The following is a 16,019-nucleotide window of genomic DNA, read 5'->3' as shown; positions in this document are numbered from 1 at the left end:
ACGGATGTTTATGGCAGTCACAAGGTTTTAAAGCTACAGCACAAGCTGCTTCAAAGCGGTGAGCTTCATTAAACCGATCCAAGCATTGGAGCCTCGTTGTCAAACACCCCATCCCTATAAAAATCAAGCAATGAAGTCCAACGTCCTCCCTTATGAAATTATGGGGAGGCGTAGATCTGAGCAAGGGTCTAACAGCATTTCTAAAACTCCAAGTGTTCCCAAGATCAGAGATGCCTTAATAATTGTGAGCCTAAACCCCCAGGATTCTTCCTGGAATTGGATGACCCAGCCAAACTGAGTAACATGGCCAACACGCATCTTGGTCAGGGAGGTGGCCAAGAACTCAATGGCCACTCTACCAGAGCTTCAGAAGTTTACTGCTCAGATGGGAGAACCTGTCAGGGCAACCATCTCAGCAGCACTAGATGTCTAGATGGAAGCCACTCTTGAGTAAAAGGCACATGACAGTTTAAAGGGCTCTAGAGTGGAGAAGCTTTTTCCTCAGGATTTTACAAAAAAGAGACAAAAATGCAACTCAACAGAATTTAAAATACTATGTCTGTTGAAGACCAGGCACTGCTAGTCACACCCGCCTAAAATCATTCATACAGTGAAGCATAAGGGGTGTCACACAGTGGGAATGCTTCTAAAGGACATGGAGACCGGGCCGAATTAAAGATGAATGCAGCCAAATACAGAGAGGTCCTTGAATTCCTGCGCCAGAGTGCACACAAAGAACAGACTGTCAACTTGACAGCATGACACCAACCCAAAGAATACGTCTAAGGAAAATACTGGAGTGATTTTGGTGCCAGTCCTAGAGTGTCCTTGAATGGCCCAGCCAAAGTCCAATCTTAAACCCCACCAAACTGCAAAGGGACCTGAAGATGGCAGATGCTTCATATCCAAACCAACAGCTTGAGAGGATCTGCCCGGAATAACGTGATAAATCAGCCAAATAAATGTGTGCAAAGCTTGTACAGACTCGCCCATGAAGACTGTCAAAAGGGGCTTCTACAAAGTACTGCATTAAGGGTCTGAATACTTCTATGAATGGGAAAGTTCAGCTTTTGATTTTTAATAAAATTTACAAACCTTTTTGAAAGCATGTCTTCACTTTGTTATTATGGGTTATTGAGTGTAGAGTAATAGGTAAAAATGGCAACGGTGTCCATTTAAAGTTAAACAACAACAAGTGTGCACCAGTTGTAGGATCTGAATACTTTGTGAATCCACTGTATCCAAATGAATATATTTTTTGTAATTCTGGCCTTGCCTTCAACTGAACTGCACACCTACAGCACATCTGTAGGAAGGCTAGAATCGAATACTCAAAGAGCCTTTTTAAAATAAACCCTTTTAAATAAAAAAAAGAAAAAACAAAGGCAAGTTATTTTAAAGTAAAATTACAACCAAGGGGCAGTTCCCAATGAGTAACATCACAACACCACATACATTCAATCAAATGAAACCATGAAATCAAAATTTAAATAAGACACAACACCATTTTCATTTAAAGACTTTTTTGGAAAAAAGTTTATTTAGACATTAAGGACAAGTTTATGAACATTATCAGTCACAACACATTTTTGCTTCAATAGCTGCGCTTTCACGTTGCTAGCTGTTACATGCTCACTTGCAAACAATCCATTTGAAGGAACTGCTTGCAAGAGCAAAACCAGCAAACAACTGACTTGGTCTCGTGTTTGACTCACCTTCCTAGGTTAGCATTAGGATTTGGTAAAGCAAACGGACTGGATACAACTGCATTGGTCAGGAGGAGGTGAGCAAAACACTCAAGTCCATAAAATCGGTGTATTCCAATGAGAGAAAGAGTGTTGAGTGAATGAGCACCAACGACAAATATGGAAGGAACAGGCCTTCAAAAGTACTGCCAGTCGACTATTTAAAAACTACGCTGCTTCATTAGTAAACTCTGAAGCCGTCCACTTTATAAAAAAAAAATAAAACAATACGTACATTTAATTAGGTTAATACAATTTAGGCTCGGATTGACAGAATAAACTGTGCTATAGTTTATTATAAATATTGCACTTAACTGATTTTTTTCCTTTATATGAAAGACTCTAAAGTGTAAACTAATTTGGTCTGACATAGTTGAAGTTTCAGAAGACTAAACTCTGAATTTTGCTTCAAATATATACAACATATCTGAAAATTAGATGGTCAGCAACGCTTAGAGCAAGTCAGATTGGTGAGGAATCAAACTTATAAAAATTTCATTTTAAAATCATTAGACACAATATTCTATAAAAGATCAGTACATTCCAAAATCTTTCAGGAAATTAAAAAGCAACTTGCCCTATAACAAACTACACATACACTTGTTAATAAAACCTTTAAAAATTCTAAATATTAAAAGTTTATGCACAGTAAGAAATATTTAATTTCCTGAATGTTTTTTTTTTTTTTTTACTTTGTCAGACTTGTGCCCGCTAACACACACAAAGTACAAGGAGTACACATAGGAAACTTTCTGAAATGTATTTTTTCAACCAAAACATCTAAAAAACAAAATCATACAGATGCACATAAAGTAACAAACCATAAAAATGTTAATAATCGGACAAATAAAAACTTAAAACATCTACACATAAATTTCAGTGGAGATATACTTATTTGTTAAAAAATAAAGAGCTTAGAGCAGATCTGCAACTATACAGGATTTCAAATACACTGTAATAATACGACGAGTGGCTGGTACACCATCAACAACTCCAGAAAAGTTCATTTGCAATGCTGGAATTAAAAATTATGATTATGGAATGGAGAAATCTAAACATTTGTTTATGGAATTCTGAAACCCCACACCTAAAAGAACACTTCTCAAGAAGATTCAAGTGAAATTTATTCAGGAGCAAATAAGCAAAACTGGTTTAAGGGTTAGATAAGCGACACAAAACATTTAGGAAGCTGCATCACATACTTGAAACCTCAACGATGAAAACCAAATAAAGGTCAACACGAAAGCTGAAATATTTGAAAAGGAGCAGACAACACTGACAAGGCCTAAATCAAATCTCTCAGACTAACACACACAAAAAACATTCCATTAGTTAACACTTCGCAAATTAAGCTCATGAGACAAGAAAGGCAGACAAGGGAACAAATACGAAAAGACCTTTATACTGGGCAAAGCATTTCAGGGGTGCAGTAAAGTTTAAGTAGTAATCTGCCTTATAAAATATTTCTGCAACAGCACTATGCCAAAGAAAAATTCACATGCTATGTAGTATAGCGGGGACACACGAGGCCACTCTACACCAGCAAAACTGAAATTTACCTTCAAGCACATTTCATACAAAAGAAACATCGTGACTGTTGACCCCCAAAGGCACGGCTATAAGAGAAACCTACAGGTCATTAAATTTACAGGTACTGTCCAAGCAAGTAGGTCTATTAGACATGGCATAGCTCACCTGAATAGAAAGGCAACGGGATGCTTTGACTCGATTAAAAGGCACAACCACTAAAAACAGCCCTAGGTATTGCAGTTCCTATAAACTGATAATTTGTTTCTTTAAGAACAAAACCAAGTCACTAACCCACCAGACGTACACTGCTTAAAAATATAGTCCCTGAAAAGGAGAGAATAAAAAGCTCATTCCGCAGCTACAGCTAGAATCTTTAGCTCAGACACTCCCAACCCTTCATTTTCCTTCTCCAATCGCTGGCTTGGTATAAAGTAGAAATCAATAAAATAAACAATCTAAGGTAATATAAAAAAGGTCATGATGAAATACTGAAGACTGCATTTACTAATCAGTTTTCACAATCGTCAGCGGATGCTACACTCTTCATGTTGTTGGCTTCAGATTCATTGACTAAACTGTCAACATTGGTTTCTTCTTCCTTGGGTTCTTGCCTGGCTTTTGCCTCTTCAGCCTTTGACTCTTTGTCCAGCAGTCTATAATGTATGGCCATTCCAATAAATAAAAGAACGCTGGCAATTATCATGACGATCCCACAGGCGTAGTAGGTGTACATGTAGTCATCATAGATGACTTCAAATTTACCTAGAGTGGGCAAACAAGGAAAAGGCAAAATTACATTTCTGTTCTGTAGGATGAGAGTTTTATAAAGTATTCAGAGTAACATTTTTAACATAATGAGATATATTGGGAAAACCACCAATGAAGAGACACAAGATTGAATTTTTTTTAGAACTTGGAAACATTTCCAGTTACTTCTGAGTATTTTAAAAAACAATACAGTAAATAAAGGAATGAAGGTAAGAGCAAAATTATATTCTGGAGTGAGATTAATCCACAGTTCAAAAATTCTGCTACCAAAGAATTAAGCACTCAGTAAAGTTAAATTAAATAACAATTGTATTCTAAATCTCGCTTTTACTTTGGAGTAGATACAAATTCAAGATCAATTCTTTCAAGTCAGTTCTTTTAAATATTAACATTGTGGAATTTCTGATCAATGAAATGAGGTCTCCTGTTTTTATAGCTTGGTATTCATATCTTAGTGTTTGCTTTACAAGAGCAAAATGTGTATTAGAACCCAGTAAAGGAAATTTTACTGAGAACAAAGGCTGATTTCTTAACACACACTCCCTGATGATATAATAAGGTTTTAAGGCTCATAACCACCACCTTCAGTCCAAAACCCACACCTTCATTTAGTAACCTGATTAACAGCAGAGGTCTAGAAAAAGCAAGATAAAGACCTATACTTCAAAAACTTTAGTCTTAAGTTAAGGTAAACTAGACAGGATACTGCATACTATAGGACACTGAAATTGGGCTGTTCCTAGACACTTACACTTTTGAAAATGGAGACATGGTAGGCAAAAACAGCACATTACTAAGCATGCTATTGTTTATTCCCACATTATCTTTAATTGTTTTTAGACTGTTTTTATAAAAAAAAAAAAAAAATCAAAAACCTCCAAACATACAAACATTTAAATGTTTTATATTACCACCTGTAGATGCTCTAAGGAAAGGATTGGCAACCTGACTGAAATGGAGAGTGATGTCTTACACCTAGTGGGGAGGCCATAAACGAAGAACAGCTTAGATGGAGTTGTAACCCATAACCCACTCAGAGGGGACTGGGCGGTCTCATGGTCTGGAATCCCGACAGATTTATATTTTTTTCTCCAGCCGTCTGGAGTTTTTTTGTGTTTATTCTGTCCACCCTGGCCATCGGACCTTACTCTTATTCCAGGTTAATTAATGTTGACTTATTTTATTTTCTTACTGTATCTTTTATACTTCTGTTCTTGATTATGTAAAGCACTTTGAGCTACATTTTATTTGTATGAAAATGTGCTATATAAATAAATGTTGTTGTTGTTGTTGTTGTTGTTGTAACCCGGCCAGGATGGACACAATTTCTAATATGCAGGAAGAAAAACTAATGGAAGGACTTTTGGAGTCTGTGTGCCTGGGACCATTCATCCCCCAGTACTAAAGGTGGCAGTGCTCCTCTTGGTTGGTCCCAGTTTGGACACTTGCACAGTTGCCTGCGACCTGGAGTTCAGAAGGGCTGCCCTGTATAGGTCCTTGGGTGCTGCTGGGAGAGGACCTCCCTCTTTTGTCAAGCTTCCACGTGAAATGGAAGTGCTTCTGCCACGCAAAGCTATGGCACCTTAAGTACTCCTGGGTCTAACATAAATGAGGCCAAACCACCTCAGTCTGGGAAAAGGAGTCCGGTTGGAGGTAGGCAGCACTCAATGAGCAGGAATATGAGAAAAATAGGTAGAAAAAAAATTGTCTTTGACTGTGTATTATATGTATTGTGGAGGAAAGAATCTGTGAAGGCACAGTTTTGTAAAATAAAACACCTTCATTTTGAAAGGAAAGAACAGTCTGTCGGCTGTTCTCTCTGGGGTTTGGGGGCTCATTGGCACCTGCTAGAAGTCACACAACATATCCCTGAAGTATACATACTGCTGATGCCATAAATTTCCCTATTAAAATATTACAGCAATCAAAAATAAAGTGTGCTGCTTTTTAAGAAATAGCTGGGATTTTATAAAAAGTGCTCATCTGTGCCCAACCCTTCTCCTTCACTTTAAAAAGGTAAAAGGTAGATGAGGCATACTTAAACTGCTGAGGAAACTAGACGCCACTGTCACCACCCAATAATTTCTCCATAGCTAAGCAAGCACAAAGACATACTACAATTTGCATACAAGTATTAACAGACAACCTGCAATGTGTGCGACAGTCAAAGTTATAATTAGTTTACCCAACACTTATTCCAAATGGAATGGTACAATACAGGAATAGTTACATTTCTGTTAATAAGTTTGGTTACAGTTTTACAATTGCTCACAATTACAGGGGTCTTTCTTTACTTGGAATGATTTACTGTTAAAACTGTATAACATGAAACAGATCAGCAACAGAACAAATATTTCTGAACATATACACAAAAACAGGTTTTTGCATGAAAGAATAATGGATATAATTGTATAGGAGATGTAAACTATGATGGAGAAGAATTTAGCAGTATTTGGGGGCCAATCAGTATAGGAAATGTTGGTGCAACTGTTGTGTTTGGGGAAAGTGATGCATTTTTGTTTTATTTCCAAACCTTTTGTTTTGTGATAAGACTGTCAGATTATATGTCAGTATATGAACTTAGTTCAAATGTATTTTGAAAAAGGCAAAAACAGGCGTTCAAATGCAAAACAACAGTTAATTGTTTTACCTCACACTAATTTCTGCATCATATTACTCCACATATTCTGTAATGCCATATTTTACAGTTTCCTTTTTACACATCACTTGCAGGATTCATTCTGACTATGCCTATTCATATTTCTTTTGAACAGTTAAAATTTACCGTCATTAGTTATAACAGACAGGCTGCTGTTTGTTGAAAGCATGCATACCTTCACAAGGCATTTTGGGATATCTGTCCACCCCATTATCGGCTCTTGGATCTAAAGTTTTGCCATTGGAGATTTTTAAATTCCTCTCTGCTGGCTTGAAAGTATCTTCTGCTACTGATTTGACTACAGTGCACTTTTAAACCTGAGACCTGGTTATTACTGCTTTATATTACTGTATATTATATTCAGCATATATTACACCAAGACATAGCTAGATTCCTTTTGCATTAAAGACAATGGATACATAACTGCCTTATTTATGACTTTCTTAATTTAATGGCTTAAAATTATTTTAAAGAGCCTTTAAGTTTTTCCTGTAATGAAGGAAAAATGAATAAAAGTTTCTGTATCTTATTCACTGACTGACTGCCCCTGCTCATTGCACTTAGCTGGCAACCTCACACTGCAAAGTATCACGATGCATCCCAGAAATGTAATCATTCCTTCATGAATGACTGCTTTTAATGTTGGAGCAAAAAGATTGTCTGTCTGTGTGCAATACAGGTTCAAAAGATTGTTGCAAATGTACCCCATTCAGATTTCTCTTTGAGGACATTACTTTGTTTAGGACTATTTGTGTTGCATGTGTGATGACGTTTACCTCACGTATGGTCCTAACGTATGTAGCAGCCCGAATGTTTAACCTACATTAAAAACCATTAAAATATACACTTATTTCAGATATGAATATTCAAATTTTCATTTTTGGTACATTTGACAGTGACGTTAGCAAGCTGACTCTGCATAATGATATTCAGAAACCGTCTGGTCTGAGGTAGACTTTGTAAACAAGAGTATTTTCATATTTACTGGAGATTTGGAAATGGTTTCTCTTCACTTACCTAACAAAGGTGGCCCCAGAAGTACAGGTGCACATTCCACAATTGTGACCAAGCCAACTGCACTTGAGAACCTCTGAGCTCCAACAAGATCCATAAGAGTTTCAAACAAGACAGAACTGAGCCAACCAAAGGCAAACCCCAGAAAAATGGAGTAAAAAACAAAGCCCATATAATTAGTAGACTGTGGAGCAAAGAGATGGCAAACGCCATTATACAGTATGGAAACAGCAAAGAAATATTGTATTCTGGGCCGCACCCACTTTGTATTTGCCACCAGACCCATTGAAGGTCTAGCAACCATGTCCACAAAAGCCAGAATGGATAACAAAAAAGCAGCTGGTTCTTTTTCAATGCCTTTCTTCTTTGCATAGCTACTGAGGAATATCAGTGGAGAGAAGAGGCCAAAAAACATAATCACATTAGCTAGTAGATAGAGTAAAAAGCCTCTGTGCGTAAAAAGAGTAAGATCAATAAAACTGTTTATCTTCTGAAAAAATGTAAGCTTTTCTTTTGGCTTTCCGTCCAATAGATCTCCAGTTTCTCCAAGTTCAGCTTTTCCAGTTTCTTTGACTACATCTTTTGGTGGCATTTTTGCAGGTTTAGGGCCAATGGGCCTCATCAGAGATCCAGCTACACAACAGTTAAGCAGTAAGGCACCAAGGATACGGAAACTGCTCTTCCAGCCATAGTAATCAAAAAACCAGCGATTAAGGGGTGCCAAAGTGGAAAGAAAGACTGGACTTCCGGCCATGGCAATTCCATTAGCAATGGGACGCTTTTTGAAAAAGTACTTGCCAATCATTGTCAAGGCAGGATTCAAGTTGAATGCCAATCCTAAACCTGAAGAATGTAAAAAACACATTGATGTTTAACCTTTAAATTGTACATATATTTCAAAAAATAAAAATCAACATTTACTAAAGTATCAAACTGAAATATAAATTGATAACTACTAATTTATAAATGCTCAGCTTTTATTTAAAACTCAATTTGGGGAACATAATAGACACATGTAAACTTGATAAAAAAGCAAGAATGATCAGTAGATGAACAGACTGAGAACAGCAATTGTACATAAGTTTGAAATACACGCTATCCTAAATGTCAACATATACTAGACAATCTGTTTTTTACTGAAATGTTGAATTCTTTTAAATTAATAAATCACTATAATTTCATTAAAGCTGTTATGTTACTTGTCCTTACCGAAGAAGGATTTACGAATAATGGAAAACAAATGAAACCTAGTATTAAGATTTTTCACCAACCTCAAAAGAAAAAACATTCTATTCATTTCAGAACTGAAAATGAATGACTAAATGATAAATGCCCTGACGTTTAACTAATTAACCACTAGCCCAAAGCACAGTGATTCAATATCCAGGCATTAAGTTTCTTTCACTTGTAATACTTTTATTTAAAATAGTATTCATTATAGGAAAGCAAAACAAGGCACAGGAAAGAAAATCAGAGTGGCTGAAAAATTATTTCTGTGCTCAGGTTATATCCAAGAAGTGAGACTGCTGAAGAGTTCTTAGATTGGACGCAATTATTTAAATTAGCTCTGAGTAAGCATTCGGGAACGTAGCTCCTGTAATACAAACGTCTTTGGAATTAATTTTTAAATGAGAATTTAAAATGTTTCAGGTGCATTATTTGTGACTGTGCACAGTTCACATCACACTTTGTTTTGCAAAGCATTGGAATTTAATGAGGTAGCTATTCATGTTTTACTAGTTTAATAAACACTGCCATTTTATGGGTTTGAAATGTCAACGGATGGGTGTTCCTTTTCCAAAAGTTAAAGCAGAGATAGACACAATATTAATGGACATTAATAACTGTTAGTTATTGGATGGAGAGAATATGTGATATGATTAATCAGCACTGTATTATAAACTGCACAAAAACAAGTCAATAAAATGGAGAACTGCTGACTTAGATCTGGAACTAAAAAAAAAAAAAAAAGAATCATTTTGAGATCTCCATAATATTGTTTCTAGTAACTAATTTAACTGAAGCTACAAACATTTAAGGATTGAAAGATATGGTTCTAGATTTTAGTTTTGTATAGCTGTTAAGAATTTGCATTCCTGGTTTAAAAGTTTGACCAACCTTACCCTACTATATGGAAATCAAGCATTTCACTTTATTGTACTATCCTAACCATATTCTCTGATTATCTAGTTTTAGTGCAGGTGGTTTCCAACAACAAGGCAATACAGGTTGAGTATCCCTAATCAGAAATGGGATCAAAACTATTCCGTATATTTTTGGATTTTAGAAAATTTGCATGTACATAAGGAGATATCTTGGAGACACATTTGAACAGGTAGGGAAATTCAGTCAAACCAACTAAAATGACGATACACACAATTCATCTCACTCAAAAAAGGATTCATTTGATTTACAGACTATTTTAGTTCTCTTTAAAGAAGATCAATGCTACGTATTTGCGCTGAAGATCTGAAACCTGCATATGCAACTTTCCACAAAGCATTCAGTTTTATGAATCTGACTATGGGTGTGGAATTTCTCTGGTGGTATTTTTATTTATCTTTTTAAATGAGTGTCACAGGGCACTTTTGAACAGCTGGGTAAGTCTTATTTCACATCCACACAGCAAACAAACTGCTGTAGCACTTCATGGGAGACTGTCAAGGACAATTGACTGAGTGATGGTGCATTAAGGCTGAATAAATGTCCTAGCTTTGTGGTGCTTAATGAGGAACAACTGCCCCCAACGCACCCATTCCCAGCCCTACATTTTGTATTGTAGCTTCATGGTGGTCAGTACTTCACAGGGGACCAGAAGCCCCTTATCAGAATCAATCCGTTTGGAATCTTCATAAACGTTGCTCACATCTGCTTAGCAGTTTTAATATTTAAAAAAAAAAAATTTTTAAATTAGAGTTTAGGATTTTGAAGCATTTCAGATTAGGGATACTCAACATGTATAAGGCTATAAGTTAGAAAGTTCTGAAATAATGTACAACTAATGCAAATGTAAAACTGCTGTTAAATGATTTTTAGAAACATTCTCACAACAAATATTTAAGTAAAAGCTACATTCAGAAATGCATTAAGAGCACTAACCCAAATGTTTGTTATAGTACAGTATTTATGTATGAAGGAGTCTTTGCATTTAAACATCTTACCTCCAACAACGCCAATCCAAAAGTAAAGGGCTTGTACAGAGTTGCAAAATGAAGCTGCCACTAACCCTGAACCAGACAGGCAGCCACCAACAATCATTACAGGACGACTTCCAAACTTGTTCACCAAGATACTGCTGACTGGACCTTGGAGAGAGAGAAAAATCAGAAAATATTGATTTCAAGAAAACACAGGAGCAAGATTAAGTTAAGAGATAGAGATAGATAGATACTTTATTACCTCTATTTAACGAATATCCCCAAGAACAGCCATTTAGAGCTGGACAAATTATAGGTTTTTGACTTTCAGTGCTACCCTTCATTAGGTATTGCATCAATTATTATGGCAAGGCAAATGTGGAATGAATTATGATGAACTAAACCTTATTTAACTTCTTTGGTTTGTTGCCACCACATAATCAACTTTATATATTCTTATTTACTCATGGAAGATTTTTTTTTTTTTTTTAAAACCAAAGAGTACAATTAAGCATTTCAGCAAACAAATTATTTTGATTAGTTGGTCACGTGTGTTGTACAGTCAAAACATTCATGTCAAGAATGACAAGTGGTGTTTCTCAAACAAATGAGCTCACTCCAAAGAAAGGCTGTATTGTTAAGTTGGTTGTCTGGAATTGGTTTAGATTCTTAAGACTGTTGAACAAACTCATGTAAAATGCAAATTTGCAAAAAGACAATAGCAGTTAAAAGTGGCAGCACATCCAGTTTATTTCAACACTTAAAACAGAAACAGATTAATGGAACCAGATAGAGAAAGCACAAGTCAAAGGTAAAGCATGTCCATAACCAAGAGACCCAAAGTATTTTTTGTTCTGTTCTAGCATGGACCACACAAGGCACACCCCCTGTTATATCCCGTTGAGAATCATTATCACTTTAGGAGTAGAGTGTGCCTTGTCAGGAGCCAAGGAAAGAATATGCTGGACCTGTCCAAGATGTCTACTTATTCTGGTGGCTAGGTACGAGATGAGAATGAGCAGCTGGTCTATAATGGGCTATCAGAATGTACTTGGTGGAAGCGACTCTATAGGCAACTTACTCCAGAGGCACGTAGATATACTAGAGGAAAGATGTGAACTGATGGGCTCTGCAATCTAAACTGGGTGTTTTTTGTGATTGGGGTTAGCATTAGGTTACCTGTGGTATGTAAAAATGGTCGGTGTGTGGGTTTGATGAGAAGATCTAAGGAAACATCCCTATAAGCGACGGGAAGACACAGAGAACCAACAAGCAGGCTAGAAAAATGTTTGCACAGAAAGATGTTTCCTTATTTTGCACCTTTTCTCACAGACAAAAATATTTATTATTATTTCTAGGAAAGATGGTTGTATTTTCTGTTTGCAAAATGTGGATTTTCCTTATCTTGCTCCCCCCACCCCAAACAATACTTGAAAATTACTTACATGTTGAAATATTTAAAATCACTCCTGAATTGTACATTAATTAAAAAAAAAATACAAACAAGAAAACTGAGGTTTTATTTTTGTCATATCATCCAGCCCTAATTCTTAGTGTTGCACAGATCAGTTGAAAGTTAAATGCAAAGTCACTCTCTATTTCAAAATACAAACATTTTGGTAATGCAAAAATAATGTACATAGACATGACACAGAAGGATCAAATGAACCACACACTCTACTTCTAACTATATGCAGAACCGAGCTTAAAACAGAGAAGGGGTGGGGGAGATGCATGGTGCTTCAAGCAGTATTTGTTCATGCTGTGTCACAGGCACAGATTTTTTTCCACCCTCATATCAATGGGCATTTTCAGTGAGAAAACAAGGCTATATATGAATAGACCAAATATGAATTGCAAGATTATTATCAGCAGGTCCCTAAGGAGTACATCTGCAAGCTATCCAATGTTTAGATAGATAGAAGGTTTGGCCATCAAAGCATGCTTGACATATGATTCATGCTAACCTACCATTTGTATGTTATTTTTGCTATTGCTTTATTGTTTTTCTCACAATTGTAAAACTTCTGAAAATGTTCACTTGAGATTCAGCAATAAACATAAGTGTAAACATTTGCCATTGATTCCATATAATATTGACCTGCAATCATTAAACATAAATTCTACAAACTGAATGCACAGGGTGTATTATAAATTTCTAAACATTCCTCAGGCTAACAGAAATATTTTAATTCTCTTAACTGTCTTCATGAAATGCCCATTGGTGTAAAGGATTTGAAGCTGCATTTGGAAACATTAACACAATCTAAACTACAGCACTCTATGAAACATGACAAAAGCATTACACCTCCCAATAACTAAAAGTTCAAAAAGCATTCTCTACATGTGCAACTTAAGAGTAACACATGATGTTCATATACCCATGTGTCAACAGAAGAAAAGCAAATATTTTCAGATATTTTTCATTTAATAAGAAAATACTATACGTATCTACACAACAGTAAAATTTATATAGCACATTTTTATTCATATATATATATATATATATATAAAAATAAATTAAAAAAATATAAAAAATATATTATAAATAATATAATAAAATATATATTTAAAAAATATATATATACACACACACATACACACACTGTAGTTTCTTCAAAATAGCCACCCTTTGCTCTGATTACTGCTTTGCACACTCTTGGCATTCTCTCGATGAGCTTCAACAGGTAGTCACCTGAAATGGTTTTCACTTCACAGGTGTGCCTTATCAGGGTTATTTAGTGGAATTTCTTGCTTTATCAATGGGGTTGGGACCAGCAGTTGTGTTGTGCAGAAGTCAGGTTAGTTGGACGATCATTTATTTTTCAACAGGACAATGACCACAAACACACCTCCAGGCTGTGTAACGGCTATTTGACCAAGAAGGAGAGTGATGGAGTGCTGTAAATGGTCATGAAAATAAAGAAAACACATTGAATGAGGAGGTGTGTCCAAACTTTTGGCCTGTACTATATATGAATGTGTAGATACACGGAAACTGACAATGTGATTTAATTTGTGAGCTAATTTTCTGAAATATTTTACTTCAAGATAGAGGGCAGATCAAATCTTGTTTTTCTGTTGTGAAAACATGCTTAGCAATGAATAACAGATTGTTGTGAATATAGAGAAATTTAAATTGGATTTTTTGTGAGATGCTACCTTGATGCATGCAGAGTTCATTACACAAATATAAAAACATTTTTAAGTGTAATGATCAATAGGTTTAATAAACCTTTTAGTAGTACTCTGATTTAACTACCTAACATAGTTTATCTGGAGGTGCCTTTCTTGGTCTGCCTTTCTCTATCCGTAAATCATTTTTATAGTGCTTTCTTTATACTGTGATGGTTCTTTTTATCTTTAGCTAAATAAGAAGTGTGTGAGTCATTCTGGAGTGTATTTATTGCTTGTCATAATGTGATATTTATTTAGGAAGCTTCTATAAAAAGCCAAATTTCTACCTGGGGACAAATAGACTGCTGTCCATCTATAATTCAAACATAATTAATACGTTTTAAGTAAAGCAATGCAGACTGATCTAAACTCAAAACACAGATACACAAAATTACATAGAATTTAACTAATACACGCCCATACAAAAAAGTTTTAACTAGTGCAAATTTTTTTTTTTTTTGAAGCATGACTGAAAAACTACTCATGTACATAGCAGTAATGATAGGCACCTCAAGTTAATTCAGTTTGTAATAAGCGATTCTGTTTGCAGTAGGTGTGTGAGCCTGATGCCAAGAATTCAGACAAAAGAGGGAAATGATCAAGAATTAAATGAGGCAGCACCATACAGTTTAAATTAAACAGCAAAGAATATTAGAACAATCTTGACGAAAATATGCCATTCAGCCTGTAAGAGCCAATCTTAGAAATTTACAGTTTTGAGTTAAACTCATATCGATGTTTGCTTAATTTGAATAGAATATTAATGTCTTTCATAGTCATAGCTTATGGTATAGTCTTTTCCCCCTATAGGTAACAAGAGATAGAACCTTCTTACTATAACTGAATAACAGTGTGATAATAAGCTCAGTTTGTTTGGAACAAGTCCCAGTAAAGAGGGACTTGAAAGACCCATTTTAAGCTTAGAAATGGGATAAGCATACAGTTTTCTGACCGTCTTGAAATGGTTCAGAAATGTTAAGTAAATAGTAACGATTTGAGATGTAACAAAATTAAGCTTAGAATTGAACTTTTCTTACATTAATTTTTCCTTTTTTGCTATTTCAATTTTCCCTTTTTGTGTGTAAACTGTTTTACTTTAAAACTTAACTAAACTTCAAAAATCGAAGATATTTTGTCTGTGGAATCATTTTTGCGCGTCAGACTTTTGTTGAATCCCATTTTTTGAGCTGAAGCTGCAGTACTTTGGTAATTTTTGAAAAACGCAGCTACACAGCCCAACAAACCTCACGTGTTCTATCCACTTAATTCTTCTAAACTAACAACAAGTCTAGTTTTGAAACCCCTAAAGTCCTACTGTCTACCAAACTATTTGGTAGCTTACTCCACAAGTCTATGGTTCTCTGTGTAAAATAAAATATTTCCTAATGCTGGTGCAAAATTTACCCTCATCTTTCCAACCATGTCCCCATGATTTTGATTAACTCATTTTAAACAATCTCGATTTACTGTACTAATTCCCCCCATGATTTGAAACACTTCAATCATGTCTCCTGTTAATTTCCTTTTTCTTCAGCTGAAAAGGCTCAGCCCTTTTAACCTTTCCTCCTAATTCATCCCTGGAATTAGCCTAGTCACTTTTCATCTCAGATCACTCTCTACAATTCCTCTGTAAAAGGTGGCATGAAAAGGCTGTTCCACCGTAAAAGGTCATGGCAAGCTGATTCCCTTCAGTTTTTGCAGAAAATAAAGGTGTTGTGCTTTCTTGACAAAAGAGGTGGTATTGATTATCCAGGAGATGTCATCAGAAATACACAAATCAAAAAACGTGTTGCTATTGATGCTCTCCACAGCAGAGCCATCGAAGAGCAGTAAGGAAGAGTCAGCCAATGTTCTCCTGAAATCAACAAGTATCTCTTTAGTCTTATCGACATTTAGAGACAGATTTTCACTACACTACCACACTAGATGTTCAACATCCTCTCTGTAGGATGTGTCATCACCATTACTGATGAGGCCTACTATGGTTGT

The 16,019-nt window shown here is 35.7% G+C and overlaps 1 protein-coding gene across 5 annotated transcripts in view; it reads right to left on the bottom strand.

Annotated features, from left to right (window-relative positions):
* Window positions 1-1,512: 1,512 nt before the first annotated feature.
* LOC120525191 (monocarboxylate transporter 1-like) overlaps window positions 1,513-16,019 on the bottom strand; it is a 58,115-nt gene continuing 43,608 nt past the window's right edge. For 4 of the 5 annotated variants that reach the window (XM_039747294.1, XM_039747297.1, XM_039747296.1 and 1 more), the window contains exons 3-5: window positions 10,878-11,021; window positions 7,720-8,559; window positions 1,513-4,037 (exon numbers count right to left, since the gene is read on the bottom strand). In XM_039747294.1, the coding sequence (XP_039603228.1) occupies window positions 3,784-4,037; window positions 7,720-8,559; window positions 10,878-11,021 (1,238 nt within the window). In that variant the 3' untranslated portion in view covers window positions 1,513-3,783. Of the gene's footprint in view, window positions 4,038-7,711; window positions 8,560-10,877; window positions 11,022-16,019 lie in introns of those variants that run through there. The other variant, XM_039747298.1, reaches the window with a different exon arrangement.

This window comes from Polypterus senegalus, chromosome 3 (genome assembly GCF_016835505.1).
Source record: "Polypterus senegalus isolate Bchr_013 chromosome 3, ASM1683550v1, whole genome shotgun sequence".
NCBI classification, from domain to species: domain Eukaryota; kingdom Metazoa; phylum Chordata; class Cladistia; order Polypteriformes; family Polypteridae; genus Polypterus; species Polypterus senegalus.
The sequence above is the reverse complement of the archived record's forward strand: the minus strand, read 5'-3'. Positions and strand labels throughout refer to the sequence as shown.